Genomic DNA, 19,618 nt, shown 5'->3' with positions numbered 1-19,618 from the left:
AAGAATTGATTTACAGCTAGATAAGCAAAAAGCTCTAGACATCAACCAACACAATGCTCTTGTGAAAAAAAAAATCGGGAGATTTTACTGCGTTTTATTAACGCAGTCTGCTTTCTAGGAAAACAAGAATTGGCTTTTCGGGGTCATAATGAGAGTGTGGAATCAGACAATAGAGGAAATTATATTGAATATTTAAGTTCCTTAAGTGAATTTGACCATTTACTGGCCAATCATCTTGAGAGTTCAACAGTATTCCGTGGTACTTCTCCCGCAATTCAGAATGACTTAATATTTGCTATAAGTGGGGTTATGATAAAGAACATAAAATCTGAAATAGAAGAAGCACCTTTTGTGGCCATTGTTGTTGATGAAACAAGTGACTGCTCTAATCAGAGTCAATTGTCCACTGTTTTAAGATACGTCGACAATACTGCCAATGTTCAAGAACGGTTTATAGGATTCACAAATGTCAGTTCGGGCAAAACTGCTGCTGCTTTGTTTCAGCATGTGGAAGGTGTTATAGCAGAATACAATGTCGGCAATAAGTTAATTGCACAGACATACGATGGTGCTTCAGTTATGGCGGGAAATATTAATGGCTTAAAAACAAAAGTTCAAGAAAAGTATCCTCAAGCACCATTTGTCCATTGTTACAGCCATGTTCTCAATTTAGTTTTGCAACAAACTACTTTATCCATTCCAGAATGCCGCATTTTTTTCAAAACACTGTCGGGTTTAGCTGCATTTTTCTCATCATCTCCTAAAAGATCAGAAAAACTCAAGGAATTTATGAAAAAGAAACTCCCAAAAGTAGCACCAACTAGATGGAATTTTACATCTCGGCTTGTAAATACAGTAAAGGAATACAGAGAACAACTGACTGCTTTCTTTGAAAATATCATTTGTAATGACTCTGAAGAAAACTGGGATGATGATGTAATTGTGCAGGCTCAAGGATATTTGTATTTTTTCACACATTTTCAGAATATATTTCTTCTTGAAGTCTATGCTAGTGTGTTCGCACATACTCGTACAGATGTGCTCTACAATATTCTTCAGACAAAAAGTCTAGACACAGTATACTGCTTGCAAGAGGTATCAAAGTTAAAATATACTATATCCGAGTTCAGACATAGTGGGTTTCCGTCCATATGGAGTAATATGGAAAATGAAAATTCTTTAGACAATACAATGGAACACCATTAAAGCGAAGAAAAGGAGATGATGAATTGAAATACAGGCAGCTGTACTACAGCATACTAGATCGTATGCACATGGAAATTACTGACAGATTTTCTGACTATGGAAAGCTTCAGTTCACACATCTTCTAGATTCTCAAAAATTTTCTGCTTATAGAGAAAACTTCCGGAATGAGGCACTAAACAAATTATTTCAGTCCTATAACAGTCACTTTGATCAAGTACGTTTGAAAAATGAATTAAGTGTAATATATTCAGCAGAAGTCTTTGATTTTTCGAACAAACCTATCCATGAAATATTATCTGCCATATATGAAAACCAGCTGAACCAAGTTATTCCTGAAGTCCTTAAATTGGCAACATTAATTGTGACAATACCAGCTACGTCAGCATCGGTAGAAAGAACATTTTCTTTGCTGAAGAGAATAAAATCCTACTGTAGATCAACTCATACACAAGAACGTTTATCCGGCTTGGCACTGATGTCCATTGAAAAGTCATTTCTACAGAAACTTCGCAAGCGGCCCAACTGTAATTTCAATGACGAAGTCATCAAAGTATTTTCGTCCCAATTAAGACGTCTGGAATTCACATATAAATAGGTAAGGAATTTTATTATAGGGACTTTAAAATATATTTTGTGTAATGATAGGGTCAGTGGTAGCCCAGACCCTTAAACCAGTATACGCCACTGGTATACGCCTGTGTGGTTGTATTTGTTTGTTTGTATTGTTTGCGTGTTAAGATGTTTTTGTAGAGTATTATTTGTTCTATATGCGATGTTGTAATTAAATTCTTGAATGAAGTTGCAATCTTGTGTGTGTTTTTGTTTTCGTATGTTAGTGTGATGTATTTTGTATTCTTGTTTTTGTGTTGTATTCCTATGTTTTTTGTGATTATGTTTTGTCTTTCGTATTATGTTGTCTATTATGTTGGGGTTGTACCGGTTTTCTTGTGCTATGTATTGACTGTGTTTAGCTCTTCTTTGTAATCCTGTTGGTTCATTGTTATGTTGAATATTCTGTGTACCATCATTCGGAATGCAGCTTGTTTCTGTTGTGTTGGTTGGTTGGATGTGTTGTGTGTGTATGTATGTATGTATGTATGTATGTATGTATGTATGTATGTATGTATGTATGTATGTATGTATGTATGTATGTATGTATGTATGTATGTATGTATGTATGTATGTATGTTGTGAGTTTTCTGTAGACTTTGAATGTATGTTTGTTGTCGACTTTTGTTATTGTGATGTCTAGAAAATTTATGGATTTGTTGTTTTCAATTTCTAATGTGTACTGTAGCTTTGGGCGTATTTTGTTTATGTGTTGATGCAGGTTTTGGAGCTGTCTTTTGTTTACTTTGTATAGTATTAGCATGTCATCTACGTATCTGTGCCAATATATGATGTTGTCTGCGTGTTTATTGTTGTCTTTGTTTATTATGTATGTCTGTTCTATGTGGTGTATGAATATTTTTGCTAGTATGCGGAAATGGGTGATCCCGTGGATAGGCTTTCGGTTTGAGTGTGAAATTTGTTATTGTGTATGAAGTAGTTTTGTTTTGTGATGATGTCTGTGATGTGGATGATTGCTTTAATGTGTTCTTGTGGTGTGTTGTTGTTTTTGAGCATTTGTTCTAGTATCTGTAGTGTATCTTTTATGGGTATGTTTGTGTATACGTTAGTTATGTCGAAAGTTGCTAATGTACTGTGTGGGATATGTTTGTCTTTTATTTTATTCACTAGATCTATGTTGTTTTTTTATTGTTGTCTGTTTTTTCGAATTTTATGCTGTTTCTTATGATTTTGTCCATGTATGGGCCAGTTTGTATGTTGGTGTATTTCGATGATTGACTAATGGTCTGATGGGTATGTTTTCTTTATGTATTTTCGGTAGTGTATTTAGTTTAGGTGCTTCTGGTTTGATTGGTTTTAGTTCTGCAATGCTTGGGAGAAGTGGCATAAGTCAGTTTCCACAAACATTTTTTATTAATTTATTGGCAACTTACGGAACATCTGCTCGCTTGGGAAAAGAGACATAAGTACTTCTTCCATTAGAATAATTCCTACAGAAGAAAATTAAATCGACATAAACCAGTATGAAGACAGTTTTTTTTTCCTTCTCCTGTAAAATTAACATTATTGTGTAGTGGGGTTGTTTTTGAGTTCTGTGATGTTGTTCTCCTTGAAATATGTTTCTATCTGATTGTGTAAGTCTTGTTTGTGTAGGATTACTGTGTAATTTCCTTTGTCTGCTTTGATGAAAGTTAGATTATGTTCTTGTTGTTTTGTCTGCAAATTGCTTATTGTTTTATGTTCTTTATTTAGTGCAACAATTTTTTACGTACTGTGTTACTCGATTTTTATCGCCTTGGAAACATTTACGTCTTAAGCAATGAAGTCAACAACGTGAACGAATCTATTCCTATACACAATGGGAATCCGCATATCATATATTCATAACCTACTTGGAAGAGTTTATGTTAATGCAAGGGCATGATGTTGTGATATATTTTATAGAATAGTGTTATTCAGTTGAGCTTCGACACGGAGGAGAAACAGCCGCGTTCACAATAAGTTACATGCATACTATAGAAAATTAATAAAGCTTGTCAATACTCACATATCGTCGTTGTTTCTGCAATAACTCCTATGTGCAAAAAATGAAATTTTTCAGTAAGAAGAGAAAACACATTTGTTCTCCTATGGCAGTAGTGCATAGAAGATTGTGAATTTTTACATTTTCGAAAGAAAGAAATAGAATTACATATAGGAGATTTTATTATTTGCTGTATCACTATTAAGTTATTTAATAGAGCAAAAAATCTGAAAATCTATAAATATGTCATATAGGAGTTATTGCCGGAACAACGACGATATGTTGATAAAAAAACAGTAACATTAACGGGATATTCCCATGTGCTAATATACAGTATGCTAGTTAATTGTTAACTGTCTATGACTCTTTTTTTTCAGTTCTTGCACTCTTAATAGTAACATTTTGTTTTAATGTATTATTATTATTATTATTATTATTATTATTATTATTATTATTATTATTATTATTATTATTATTATTATTATTATTATTATTGGAGAGTTGGCTGTTATTTGTAGCTTATTTTATTCCGTTCATTTGACGCACGTAAGTCTTTGTAGCAGATCTTATTTATTTATCCTAATTCAATGTCAAAGTACAAATTATTGAAAATATTCTTTAAAATAAATTGTAACTCTTCCATGGAATATAATAACCTCTTCCAAGTACGTTATGTACAGTATTGGCCATTCGTTATCTTGTGAAACCTACCTACGCGTCGGGAAAGAAGAAATTGGACTCCCTCGCGAAGCTTCCACTTGCAGCTAGCTAGCTCACTTATATCATGCATTTAGTTTCACGAGAAAACAAATTACCTATGGATATGCAGACTCTTCTGGTGTATAGGAATTTGAGCTTATTGGATATGACGTAAGCACTTCTATGGTGGCAAAAATCGAATTTCCATTCTACTGAATCCTTTCATTCCTTACATTAGAGTATATCGAGTATAGATGTCACACGTCAAAAATTATAAAATTATGAGCAAATAACAATAAAGTAGATTGTGTATGCAGGGACAATATTGTGAGATCGAAAATGTAAAACAATGATAAACATTTCCTTAATATTCCTTTACTGTAATTTACTATAATTAAGGAGTACAGAGTTTATACTTTGCAGGTGGTGCAATATATTGCACATAATTTTACTTATTTTGCTTGTAAAATAGTAGTTGGCAAAAGTGTTTCCAGGTATTTTCGACACCACAAACATTTTAATACGAAACATATTGAGGTTAAGCACATCAGGTCAAAAATAGGCTTTTTGTGCACCCGTGATGGAATCAGTTGCGTGCCGCACTATGCATTCACCTCCATCGTTCATACCTCTATAATTTCCATATCTCTGGCTTTGGTGTGCTGTATACCTCACAGAAATGACGTCATATCTTAGTCAGGTGAAGGAGAATGGTGGAGGACTTCGGTGCCTCTTATACAGATCTTTGAATCGTACAGAATCTACAAAATCAGCCACCATTGCCATGTAAAATCTTTGGACAAACCTCGAAGAACGCTCACCATGATAACGGGAGATCGTGGGGAGTGTTATGGAATCATGAGGAGAAACTGGAAGAACCCCGAGAAAAATGCTCAATCCTTGGCTTTGTCCACCACAAATACAACTCCACCGTCGCCGAAATGTGAGCGGGTCCACGGTGGTTGTAAGCCAGAGCTCTGTCAACTAAGTTAGCTTAATGATTGTGTTAAAACTATGTTTTGAGAACTGTTTCCTGTACAAAAGTGCCTGCAACTGGGCTAGAAATTAAAATAATTCTCAACATAATATCAATCCTTTCTATCTCTCTTATTGCTTAAGAGAAAATGGCAATTAAAACAGTGGACAATTTGATATTTTAATTTAACATATATTTTATTCTCTGATGTTTAAAGGTTAGATTGCCAAAATTTTATTTCAAAATTCCGTCAGGAAGTGCCCTCTAAAAATTATTAAATCTCATTATGCCACACCATTCTTTAAAATCCTAAACTTTACGCTTCATTTGCCGAAAGTTACAATTTTCTAAAATAAGGAACATTTTTTCAGAAACTATTTTATTTATTTTTTATTTACTAGAGCTTCCTCAAATTAGAGGCTGCCATTAGGCAAAGCATACAAACAATACAAGAACAAGTAGATGATGAAAGATAACAGAGTAAGAAAAAATGTAAACAAGTACACAAACAAACAAACAATGGCAGTTGACAGAATAAAAAAGTTACAAGTAAAGAAGCAATGAAAGCTAATAAGAAAAAGAAAAAAAATTATAATGGTGCGTAATTTTTTTCAGTACACTGAATTAGAGTCCATATAGGTAGTTCCGTAAAAGTTTGACTGACTCTCTAATTATGAGGGGGCCAATTCATTCAGAAAAGATTTGTGCAGTCCTAGTGTCTTACAGAATTAAGAAGAGAAGTTAGGTATCATTCCTCTTGCTCCACACATCAATCCCGTAACACTGATATCGTGAAGTTGGTATTTATCTTTATAATAAAGGATGGTTGGAACGTAGATTGCTCGTTTCTCCTCATGTACATCTTCAGGCTGTCCTTTATACGTTTCAAACCTGATGGTGGGGTCGATTATCATATCCTGCAGTTCCGTAGACTTCTTCATAGACGGTGTATTTTAGCTTTCTAAGGGCATCGGCCAATTTAGTTCTAATTGCATGGTGCATAAGCAATGTTTCGCCATAAGGGCAGACTCTCAGGACATGTAATGAAATTCTGCACGCTTTTCTGTTATTCAGTAATACAAATTTTTCTGTTGACAGATTTTTTTCATGTGTTGATTTAAAGTGTTTTACTTAGATAATATAGTAATAGCTTATTTTATATATTTAACAATACATATTTAAACATCTATAAAAAAAAAACTACATAATATTTTAAAATCCTGTCTGCAGGGATTTGTTAGATATTACGTGGGACAATTCCGTACAAAACCTTAGATCCATATCCCTATCAGGTCATGCGAAGATGTTCCTTTATGTTCCGTAATATCTGGTTAGGTTAGTTGGGATTTCGTGTAATGTTCCGATATTGTAATTAAAACCAAAATACATATAAATTCGCTTCAAATGATCATACCAAATTTCAGATAGTTAACTCACACTCTGTGGGATCTGTAATCAATTAAATGTAACAGCGCATTTGGACAGAAGGCTTCCCTTGAGACATAGCATTGCAGTCCAAATTTCGATCAAAGGTATTGGTTACACTGTTCTATATTACATAGCCTATTATTAGGTTAACTCACCAAGTGTCTGGTCGTTATTGAACAATCCAGTCATTTTGATGTGTATCTGTTTCGGCTCCACAGAAGTTTTCGGGTTCACCGTCTTCATGTAATCCACTCCTTTGATGTTCTTCAGCACGTAGTCGTGTGAGAAGGTCAGCCTGTTGTCCCCTGCATATGACGAAAAAGGTTAAATGAGATATCGTACAGACACGTTTCCACTTTTTCTCCTTCCAGTCACTTCCATATTAGTCACAATCTCAAATCTGGACATATTTTTTTGTTTTACTTTCCACTAATCCATTATATGGGGCCAATGGCTTTTCTTATTTAAGCTACAGATGTCAGATTATCGACCTTCTCCTCCTGTAACAATCCTAGTCCTAGATCGGAATTGAACCAGTAATTGTTTAGTCAATTGTCCGAAGGCAGGTCTGAACCTCACAAGTGATATTTAATATTTTAGGAGAAAAATTCGCTCCGGCGCCGGGGATGGAACCCGGGTCCTTGGTTCTACGTACCAAGCGCTCTGACCACTGAGCTACGCCAAATTCAATCCACAGCACCGGATAGAACCTTCCTCCTTCGATGTTTCCCTTTGTGGCCTGACTCCAAGTTAGGCATATATATGTTGACGTGACCAAGGACCCGGGTTCGATTCCCGGCGCCGGAGCGAATTTTTCTCCTAAAATATTAAGTGTCAATATTACAGATAATTCTGTAGGACAAATTAATATATCTATAATACTCACAACTGATACCAACATGGAACCCACTTATGAGGCAACTAGGCCAGGAGATAATGGGATAAGATGGCCAGTTCCTCTCCCCCACCATTGCACACATTGTCCATTAGCTACATATTACTCTAGATCATATATATATATATATATATATATATATATATATATATATATACCCAGATTGCTCGGCGTTATAGGCTTTGACGGTAACAGCTTTTGTCAGGTTACTATGCTGCCATCTAGTTGTTACATAAGGAGTCACGTCAAAACTCCCATTTGAATTGCATTAGCGACTGTACTGCCATCTCGTGTTCGTTTGCGGCGGACGGGTGGCGATCCTGGCGGTTGTTCTCTTCAAAGTGCAACCGATTTTAACATAGGAATGAGCAATCTATATGTGATCTGGGATATTACACTAATCAGACTTCAGATGTACGGTATGCAAACAATTATTTTTCCTCTGACACATATGAATCAGTGATATGAAACGGAATTTGTGACTAAGTATAGGGTAAAAGTTGTTAATATCGTGATAGGAGTAATATTGTGAAAGTTCTTTTTGAGAATTTATTACAATTTTACTGAGCGAGAAGAACATCTGATTTCGCGTCATCGTATTAAAGGAATGTTCGTGGACAAGTTGCTTCACAAAACCGGTCCTTCTCTCGCTCAGTAAAATTGTAACAAATTCTCAAAGAGAACTATTACTCGAATCACAGTATTGCCAAACTTTACCTTACATGTCACGTTACCGAACCGTGGCATTGTATGTGCATATGAGTAGACTAGGGAGAAATTGAAATTTGTATCAATTTATATGAGCCAAGTACGTAAAACAGCAAAAAAATGTAAGCAGGCCAGAATGACGGTCAACCTGTTAACCTTGTACGTTGTATAATTTAAAACATTATCCAAAATAAATACATGCGATCAGTAGAAGAGGTATATAAACTGTTGTTGCCTTAACATATGAAATACGTGTAGTGCGATAATGAGTATCTTTACGGTTTAAAATATATACGTCATATGGCTTAAAATATTACCATATATATATATATATATATATATATATATATAGTAGGTTATTTTACAACGCTTTATCAACATCTTAGGTTATTTAGCGTCTGAATGAGATGAAGGTGATAATGTCGCTGGAATGAGTCCGGGGTCCAGCACCGAAAGTTACCTAGCATTTGCTTATCTTGGGTTCAGGGAAAACCCCGGAAAAAACCTCTACCAGGTAACTTGCCCCGACCGGGAATCGAACCCGGGCCACCTGGTTTCGCGGCTAGACGCGCTGACCGTTACTCCACAGGTGTGGACTATATATATATATATATATATATATATATATATATATATATATATATATGGTGCAAGTGAAATTGCCTTGCAGATTTTCAGAGCGAATAGCTCAAGTTGTATGTAACAAACAACTATAATATCATATTTGTGGAAAGTTCATAGGTTTTTTAGAAAAAAAAACGTGTTTCTCTCTTTTTTTTCAAATGTTTAACACCCTCTTACTCGATAACTATTGCGATTAGGATCGTGATTTTTGTCCATATCGATAGGAAATCTAATAAAGAATAATTTATCCCCCTGTCGTATTTAAATAGCGTGGACGGTTATCGTGTAAATTTAATTTTTAAATCCTCTAATTTGAAGTAACTGCGTAATACGAACAAGTGGCAACGTCGAGGCAGAGAGCGGCTCATCTACTGAGGCATACCGAGTTCGTTAGCCTCTTACATCTGTATCACGAGTAGAGTGTGCTAGCGGCGATGTTGCCGGTATGCTGAAACTTCAAACTTAATCTTCTAATTAACCGTGCATTTAATCACAAAAGGTGATATAGGTTTCCTACTCATTTAAGTATACCCTATCTTCCCTCCTATTTCAATCCGCAAGGTTATTTCACTTCCACCCTCTATAGGCCCAATTATTTGAAGTGATCGATGCGTTTATTTTTCACTTAAAAATATGACCCTACTTGAATACACATTAGGACTATCCAAATATCAATTTAAATAATGTCGCTATCACGATAGCTAAACTATTAGAACTCGTCGATCATGTAAGTTATTGTTATTATTATTATTATTGTTATTATCAGGGAAAGGATTTATATGTAAATACATATTTACTTATAAAGCTAATATAATTTATATTTTGCATTATCTTTATGTTTCACAATGTGTAGGGTTGAAAAATCCTACTTTTATTTTCCATATTTTTCCATATTTTAGAGTTTAGTACATATTTTCGTTAATTTCCATATATTTTCCATATTTCATATAAAACAGTCCATATTATATTAGGTTTAACAATAAAACAAAACAAAATTCCATTAACTTTTAAAAATACATTTCAACAATAGAGATTTAAACACATGTTCAGTAATCCCTTTAACATCAGAGTTATTTGAAAATTAGCAGTCCTATCAACAATGGGAAAGTAAGTTACAAAACTGTATTAATTTAATTTAAAATTTTTAACAGACTTCAGTTGTGCAGCTCAACAGTTAAATGCCAGTCATAGTACACATAGGTTCAGTTTTGTAAATCATACTATAAAGACGGTAAATATGCCAAAAGTACGTCATTCAGTCAATTTAAAATCAAAACTAACAAGTTACATTTCAGAATTTAAAGAAGATGGTTTATCAACTGACAATAAAATATTATTTTGTAATTTGTGTCAGTGTGCAGTATCATCTACACAAAAGTTCCTGGTGCAACAACACATTACAACTAGTAAACATCAGGCCAACAAACAACTAAATTCCAAGCAGAGACAATTGTTTTTAACACAACCAACAACATCGAATGTAAGATCTGAGTTTAACATCGACCTGTGCCGTTCTCTCATCTCTGCTGATATTCCTCTCTACAAACTAAAGAATAAGGTCTTCAGGGAATTCCTTGAAAAATATACTCAACATACAATCCCGGATGAGTCAACACTTAGGAAGACGTATGCTCCATCCATCTACGATGAGACAATACAGAAGATAAGAGATGAAATTAAAGATAGTTCAATTTGGGTTTCCATTGATGAGACTCCCGACAAAGAAGGTAGACTTGTTGGTAATGTAGTTATCGGTTTGTTAAGTGAACAATATTCTGAACGAATTCTTTTACATTGTGATGTTCTAGAAAAGTGCAATAACAAAACTATAGTTAAACTGTTCAACGAAGCTATGGGTATCCTGTGGCCAAAGGGTATTATGTACGATAATGTGTTATTCTTTATTAGCGATGCTGCCCCTTATATGGTCAAAGCTGGACAAGCATTATCTGTTGTATATCCTAAATTGAATCATTTTACTTGTGTGGCGCATGCATTTCATCGTGTGGCAGAAGTGGTCAGAAACAATTTCCCTAAAGTAGATTTGTTGATTTCATCAGTGAAAAAAGTATTTCTCAAAGCTCCCAGTAGAGTTAACGTGTTGAAAGAAATGTACCCTGAAATTCCATTGCCACCAAAGCCAATTTTAACTAGATGGGGTACATGGCTAGAAGCAGTTGAATATTATGCCGAACATATAGACTCTATTAACAATGTTCTCCTTGCATTGGACTCTGAAGATGCAGTCTCAATTGATACTGCGAAAACAGTTACCTGTGACATAAGTGTGAAGAATGACTTAGCTCACATTCAGCATACATTTTCATGCATCATAAAAACGCTCAAAAGTCTCCAAAATAGGCACCTTTCACTATCTGAAAGTTTTGAAATTATAAATAGTACTGTGGAACAACTGAATCGTGGTAGAGGTAAAGTTGCAGATGCAGTAAGAGCTAAGGTGGACACTGTACTTTCAAAAAACCCTGGATATGAAGAACTACAAAAGGTTGTTGCTGTGATGAGTGGTGAATCAACAGTGAAGATTAACTTGGACTTATCCCCAGCAGACATTGTGAAATTGAATTATGTACCAGTTACTTCTTGTGACGTCGAACGCTCTTTTAGTCAGTATAAATCTATCCTCAGAGACAATAGAAGAAGATTCACTTTTCAGCACTTGAAAGAAATGTTTGTAACCTATTGTTATGGTAACAGACAATAAAAATTGTGATTTGTTGAAACTACATTGGAAGATAAGGTACGTCCATTATATTTTTTGTTTAGTTTGATTAAAATGTACCAATATTTAACGTACATAGTCATTTTTTTATAATTTTAAGTCCATATTTAATTCCATATTTTGGTAAAAATCCATATTTAATTCCATATTTTGGTAAAAATAACTACATATATATTTACATATTTCATATATTTTTAGTCCATATAAATCCGTTCCCTGGTTATTATTATTATTATTATTATTATTATTATTATTATTATTATTATTATTATTATTTTGGTGCTGATAATAGATTTTGGAAAACGGATGTAAAACATAAGAATATTTCTGTTAATTACAAATGTTCATGCTAAAATATTATTATTATTATTATTATTATTATTATTATTATTATTATTATTATTATTATTATTATTATTATTATCATTATCATCATTATCATTATCATTATCTCTGCATAAGGATACTACCAGCAATCTACAATGAAGGTAATATGTGTTCGGTTCCATGGAAATCCAGCGTGATCAAAGTAACTCGCAAGAAATTGATAGTATCGATGGTTCATTGAAATGGCGCATCTCATGTGAAATCGCACATGATATAAATCCAGCTGTTATTGCTCAAAAGTTGTTTATATCAATTCCACTCTTATATCAAAGAGGCAACAGGATTTGTTGGCGCTGTCAAAGACGCGAAATTTGTAATAATTGCAGATGTGTAACTAATCTCGTTATCGAGAACAATCTTCAAATTATATTAATGAACGGATTCGTACTTACAGTCCAAACAGCAGAAATTCGAGTAAAATGAACAGTTATTACAATCAAAATTACAAGAGCAGACAAAAACTCGCCTCGAAGAAATTTCCGAAATTCTTGATGATGGAATTTATAGACAGAAAGACATTCTTGCCACTTCAGTCGTGCTCAAGACAAAGGCAGACCCCATTAAGCATATCTCTTGAATAATGCCGGATAAATCCACTATATAAGAGTACATTTACTGTACTGCAAAATTTTGCAGCACAATAGCAGCATGGTGATATTCATAGACAATTAGTTTTGTGCGAGATCGTGCGTATTTGCTTGGTTTCCGCACAAAACCAATCCGCGGAAAGTCTAAAATTCCATATTCAGTATTCCCAACCTAACACACATAACAATTTCCCTCTTCTTACCGCTTAAGTGACATATTGATTTTACTGCTTTAGGTTTTTAACATATTATTTTTAGAGACGTTCAATATAGTAATAATTATAAACTGGAAACTTACCACTGCAATTTCACCTAAATCGCACTGTTAATTATTGTTTTTAAATATTTGCAAAAATTAAGTAAACTCTACAACTCCACTAAAGTTACTGCATTAGTGATGCAAGTAACATTAAGGAAGCCGTGAAAAAATCAACAAGATTCCAGACTCATCATAGACCTGGAGGGAAAAAAGAAAGACGTATATCACGGCCTGCTGGAGTATAGTAAACACAGAAAACATTTTAAAGCAACAATGTTGAAGATAGATATTTTTGTTTTGCAAATTTGCCGTCATTGAATAGAAACCAAGATGGAGATTTCATTGCAACTAATTAGAAATTCCTCTTTCAGGTATGTAATAAACGATCTTCGCACAAAATAATGTACGACACACGAGCGGTATGTTTTCTTTTAATTCTCGGAAATTAAAAAAGCTCAACTATATTTCGCTTTTCAAACTTTTCCTCGAACATGAAAACTTCAACATACCGCATTGTAACGCATATTACTATTTCCATGAACGATACCCTACGGCACATAGCGAAAAGCAGGGTCATTTATTGCTATAGAACCTTGAAGACTGCTCATCCAATTATGCACTATACACGGGACTATCATAGAGTTCGTATTCCCATTAGTGTTTATCTGATAGTTTATATTCCAATATATTCATATAAATAGAGGACTGAAAATATAGGCGCACAGTAAAATTGAACAGCCGGTATGTAACGAAAAACTTTGAATACTTCGAAGTAGTAGTCAAAGTTGCGAAGCATGGTGCTGACATGCGTCGACTTTTGGTTGCCCTTCATTTCTCTTCACCATTGACAAGATTTTTTGTTGTGATAGAACGAAGCTATAACGTCCTTCAAGACGTAGTAGTGTAAATTCGAGGGCGACCGGTTTTCATTAAATACATATTATGTCTATAATTTGTACTAAATACAACAAACAACTTGGTTGAAGGTTGAAATTCAAAATTAAAAAAAATGGATATTTTTGCACTACACATATACTCAGAACATTTTACAATAAACAAAAAAAGACAAACGAGCCTCTTAAAACTTAATGATCCAACTTAATGAGGGCCATAAAATTGTAAACTAATCCATTAAGAAAAGAAATAAAGCTGTTAGTAGCTTTCGGGGCCGTCAAAGCGCGGCTCCTTAAGGCTGGTTCACAATAAACCGGAAACGAGAATCGGAACGAAAACGAAAACGGTAAAATTATTAAAATGTGTACATTTAAATGTGAGCATTCACAATTAACGAAAAGCTTGCCGGAGCCCGGGATCGGGAGCGGAGAGTTGGCCAAGTTTCAACTTTGGCGTTCACGTTTCCGATCACAGCCCACTAAATTCATTCTATTGCCATCTAAAAGCTATTTTATCGTCGTATATTTTGTAGCAAGAGGACCGTGACATAACCTATGCATTATTTTGTTCTGTGCTGTGCATCATGGAGCAAGTTTTATCTGATGAGATTCTAATATTGAGTGTTGAGGAAAATCCTCACGTTTACGATAAGCGGCGCGCCTCGTATAAAGATGAGAAAATGAAGGAGAATACGTGGCTTTCAATAGCTGTATCTTTGAACACCGATCGTAAGTGAATCATATTTGATTACTGTATTGGTTGTATTACACATTACATATTCATGCTTCAATTCAATAACTACTGTTGTGTTCATTTTTGTTCTATTACAAATGTTTCTTCTCTAATTATTTTACGTTATGGTAGACTTAAAATAGGTTGTGATAATAAAGATGCATGGGCATATTTATAGTACCGTACCTAATGAAATGTTTCAGTTGAAATTTCGAAGTTGGTTTATCTGTGTTTATGTTGGCTGCCTTGCACTCATGAGAGAACGCCATTGGTCAATTATACACAAATAACATTAGAATGCGTAATATCGACTTTACATATCGTCATTGACATGCATATCGATATGCATAGTCGTCTACGTTCTCGGTTTATTGTGAATCAAAAATGTTCATATTCACGTCCTCTGCTTCTCGTTTTCATTCTGGTTCTCGTTCCCGGTTTATTGTGAACCAGCCTTTACTGTGAGAGTTCAGGCGTAATCGCGGAGAGAAAAAGATACCGAGTGGCATTGAGTCACACCAGTCAGTTTCATTTAGACATTGTTAGTGAGTTGGCGCATTACTCAGCTCAATGTTAAAATTGTTATCGTTGTGCGTAAAATACATTGTTCGTTATTGGTTATGCCACGGTGTAAGTATAAGTTAGTAGGCCTATAGAACAACGATTTTTTTTTTGCGATACATATGTGGAAACGAATTCGTGCAGAACAGTTGTAAAACATTTCATAATAATATGGAGGGTTCATAGCCATTAGCCGTGTTTACAAACACAAATAGGCTTATGTACTTGTACAGGGACATAATTTTATTTTTACTTCAATTTTTATTGTACCTCAGTTTTTGAATGTACTTCACTACCGCCCCTTTTGCTAATGAAGTTCAACCGTCCTCCACACAGATCCAAGACCGCATATACAGTCACAGTAGCCTTACGATCATAGTAAACAGTACGTTCCAAAAATATGTTCGTGTTTTCTAGTGACGAAAGAGCTTTCAATATTGAATCATTTTCGCACAGGTACTGTCGTCCATTTGCCTACGTCGTATCCGGTTTCCCCCTCCTGTTTATTCGCCAGCTGGTGGCTGGGCTGTCGTCTTAGCTCTTTTGTGAGAACATTAATTTCTGTTAGGAATTGGACGTCTACGTAATATTATACCCATACACCTGTTAAATTAACTTAAATAAAAGGACCACGTTAAGTAATTAACTGTCACGTGATTTCCTCCCTTTCTACGACCCTACGACATAACCACTTGGACGGACAGTAGATAGTATGTCTGAGTAATTTTATCATTTCGGATCGGGCAGAAGTGAAGATTGAATTTACAGTACGTAAGGTACTATTTTATAGAGTAGGTACAGAATTATTTCAACACTGAGTTACTAGTACGAAGAACGAAACGAAGAACGAAACTGGTAATTGGGATTAGGTACAATAGTATATAGTGCGATAATATGCACATTAGAACTAAGTCTGTATCGAAATAAACGTCCACCATTTTAAAAAATGTGTTTAAATGATTATTTTTCAATTTAACTTCATTCTCTATATTGTACGCTAATGTGCTGTAGACAGTATAATATACACTGCATAATGAATACGTCCACATGGACAGCTCAGTTCGTGAGTAAAAACACTCATTGTTAATACTGTGCTGTATTTTGATTAAACAAAAACCTAATGAAAATGATCAAACTCAAAAGCGCAATATGTCCTAGTTTACGTAAATGGATGAACTACTTTTCTTCCCTCCTATACCTAGTAAAGTGATTTGTTTGTATATTACGCCAGTATCCTCGAACTCCAGTCGTAGAAGGGGGTAGCAAACGGCGTTGATCCAGAGGTATAGGCAAGTTAATATTAAAAATGTTAGTAAAAATAAAATGATGTCCCTATATAAGATGTTAGAAATCTGCATTCCAGAACGTTGATCTGATTTGAACACGAATAACACAGAAGCAAGGGATAACAAACACGTAGGGGAGAGTCGGGTAGTATCGGACATCGGGTAATATCGGACAGTGAGTTTCTTTCATCTACCACACAATGATAGTACCTGATTGACATGGTTACGTTTCTGTGATGTCGCATAGAGAAACGTAACCATGTCATTCCGGTACTACCATATGGTGGTAGATGAAAGAAACGCACTGTCCGATACTACCCGATGTCCGATACTACCCGACTCTCCCCTAAGTTTTGAACTGCAACAGGTCTCACACCTGGAACTGACGGTGTAAACATTAGTAATTTTGAGAGTTAAACGAAATGTTCGCGCTAGAACTCACCCAGGGTGATGTTGAGGTCGCCCTTGCCTGACACGGGCAGAATGAGCATCTTGCCGCTAATCTCGTACTCCGATAGGATCTCAAGGCGCGGAACTTGCGTGTCGTACAGAACGTGCCTCCTGTTGAAGTCGTAACTGGAATGAAAGACGCACCAAATAATTGAGGGGTTTGCCGGAAAAGGGCGTATACGTCAATATGGCGAATTGAGATACATGCAATCTAAGATTTTAAAACGCACCTGAATAAAATATTATACACGCACGCAGCGCTGTCCTGCAGGTATGTACAGTACAATCAAAACAAAATTTCGCTACTATAATTAGCAAATTATTCACTACATTTTAAACCGTTTTCCCGAAGAAGGGTGTCTAGGTCTACCCGCCTTTTTTCCGGCAAAGCCCTCAATTAGCCTTTGTTGGAGACCTCGGCATCCACATTTAGAAACACACAACAGAAAATCTAAACACGTCGCTATGAAAGCAGGTAAATAGTTTGAAGTAGTTGCTATTATTGTTATTACTTTATTTTTTTACAGTGTCGTTTATCCGTCAGAGTAAATTCCGACAGGAGTGTCAATATCATCAATAGCTGAGAAATAAGAAACTCGGCCAGTAAATCATCGAAAAGACAAACTTGTCAACATACTGCACGTCATCATTTACGTAGTGTGCTGCTATTTGGTATCGAACCTCTGAAAATCACTGGACGACAATGATTTGACTGTGTGAAAATAATTACAGCCCAGATGTTTGGCAAATACCTTTTATTACTGGGTTGACATATATGTCAAAGTCATATAAGAGTAGAATACGTTTCGAAGTAGTTAGGAGTGATAGAGCCAATTTGTATTTTGCGTATTTAATCTCTTTCTGTCCGTTTTAAGAATAAGCGCGTACTTTCGCTTTATTTTTCAGTTTAAAAATACACCGAAAGTTTATTTGCTATTTTAAGTTGTCTTAAAAACCAAATTTTTATTGCCTTCCGTTTTACGAGTTTAATGTTGACTATCCCAGAGAAGTAACGCTTTATAGAACTTAATTTATTATATGAACGAAAATACCAGTACGCTTAAAATCTACTCCCGCCGACCCAAGTGACATTAGTGAAAAGTGCAAGCGTGTATTGTCTCCAAATACAGCCTTACAGGAAATAAAATAAGCCTAAGTGTGTAAAATAATGAAACGTGGTACTACAGTTATGGTAGACAGAAGTCCGTCTAGATTGGCTTCCTTCAAACATGTTACAGTTACATCAAATGCAGAACAAAAATTTTCTGTGATTAAACTAATCTATTCGATAGAAGGCAAAATTTAACAAAGCGATGTCCAACGTTAAACGAAAGAGTGTATGGCTGATTTACCTGCACTCACTCTTTGCGGAGCTGTTCCGCCATCATGAACTCATGACGTCACAAACTTCTCTAATGTCGCCTTATTACAGTGGCTGCTTCAGTTAATTTTACTGCCATTGTTTTCTGATGAATGAAAATCAAATAAGCTTCTTGAACACCTTTCCTGTTAGTGACGTTTTTTCACTGTTTACGTCTAACTAGTTCATCAATGTTTGCCGCCAAGGATGAACAACAGAGTCTTAAAAGGTAGACCAAATGATCGTGCCCTACTCTGTTATGATACTGGCTTTTATTTGATTCATTTTCGAAACATAGAACCAAAGATTGTCGTTAAATTTGCTGCAGATTTTCGCAATCTGGGAAATGTTTAACTGAGCAGTGCCATTTGTAGATCACGCGTAGCATCTTTGCAAATAAAATTAAAGGGTTTGTTAAAAATACTAATTTTCGCCTCTACTGTTTCCAAGTCTCGAAATTTGGACTCGAAAATGTCATATCGTCGTTGTTCCTGCAATAACTTCTATGTGACATATTAATAGATTTTCAGATTTTTTCTCTAGTAAATAACTTAAGCAAATAATAAAATCTCCTTACTTACTTACTGGCTTTTAAGGAACTCGAAGGTTCATTGCCGCCCTCACATAAGCCCGCCATAGGTCCCTATCCTGAGCAAGATTAATCCATTCTCTATCATCATATCCCACCTCCCTCAAATCCATTTTATATTATCTTCCTATCTACGTCTCAGCCTCCCTAGAGGTCTTTTTCCCTCCGGCCTCTCAACTAACACTCTATATGCAATTCTGGATTCGCCCATACGTGCTACATGTCCTGCCCATCTCAAACGACTGGATTTAATGTTCCTAATTATGTCAGGTGAAGAATACAATGCGTGCAGTTCTGTGTTGTGTAACGTTCTCCATTCTCCTGTAATTTCATCCCTCTTAGCCCCACATATTTTCCTGAGAACCTTATTCTCAAACACCCTTAACCTATGTTCCTCTCTCAACGTGAGAGTCCTATATGTAATTATACTTCTTCGTTTCGAAACTGTAAGAATTCACAGTCTCCTATGTACGGCTACCATAGGATGAATAAATGTGTTTTTTCTTCCTACTGAAAAATATTATATTTTGCACATAGGAGTTATTGCAGGAACAACGACGATGTAGTTCCATATAATTGTTACATGTATATTTCTAACACAGCGTCAATTATGATAAAAATGGATTGCATCAGCTGTTACTGA

The 19,618-nt window shown here is 35.1% G+C and overlaps 1 protein-coding gene across 1 annotated transcript in view; it reads right to left on the bottom strand.

Annotated features, from left to right (window-relative positions):
* Positions 1-19,618, bottom strand: part of LOC138699660 (protein takeout-like) — a 35,611-nt gene that overhangs the window by 1,999 nt on the left and 13,994 nt on the right. The window contains exons 4-5 of the mRNA XM_069825701.1: positions 17,019-17,152; positions 7,059-7,208 (exon numbers count right to left, since the gene is read on the bottom strand). Of these exons, the coding sequence (XP_069681802.1) occupies positions 7,059-7,208; positions 17,019-17,152 (284 nt within the window). The remainder of the gene's footprint in view (positions 1-7,058; positions 7,209-17,018; positions 17,153-19,618) is intronic.

This window comes from Periplaneta americana, chromosome 5, assembly GCF_040183065.1.
Source record: "Periplaneta americana isolate PAMFEO1 chromosome 5, P.americana_PAMFEO1_priV1, whole genome shotgun sequence".
Lineage (NCBI taxonomy): Eukaryota > Metazoa > Arthropoda > Insecta > Blattodea > Blattidae > Periplaneta > Periplaneta americana.
Note: the sequence above shows the minus strand (reverse complement) of the source record. Positions and strands in the feature narration are given on the sequence as shown.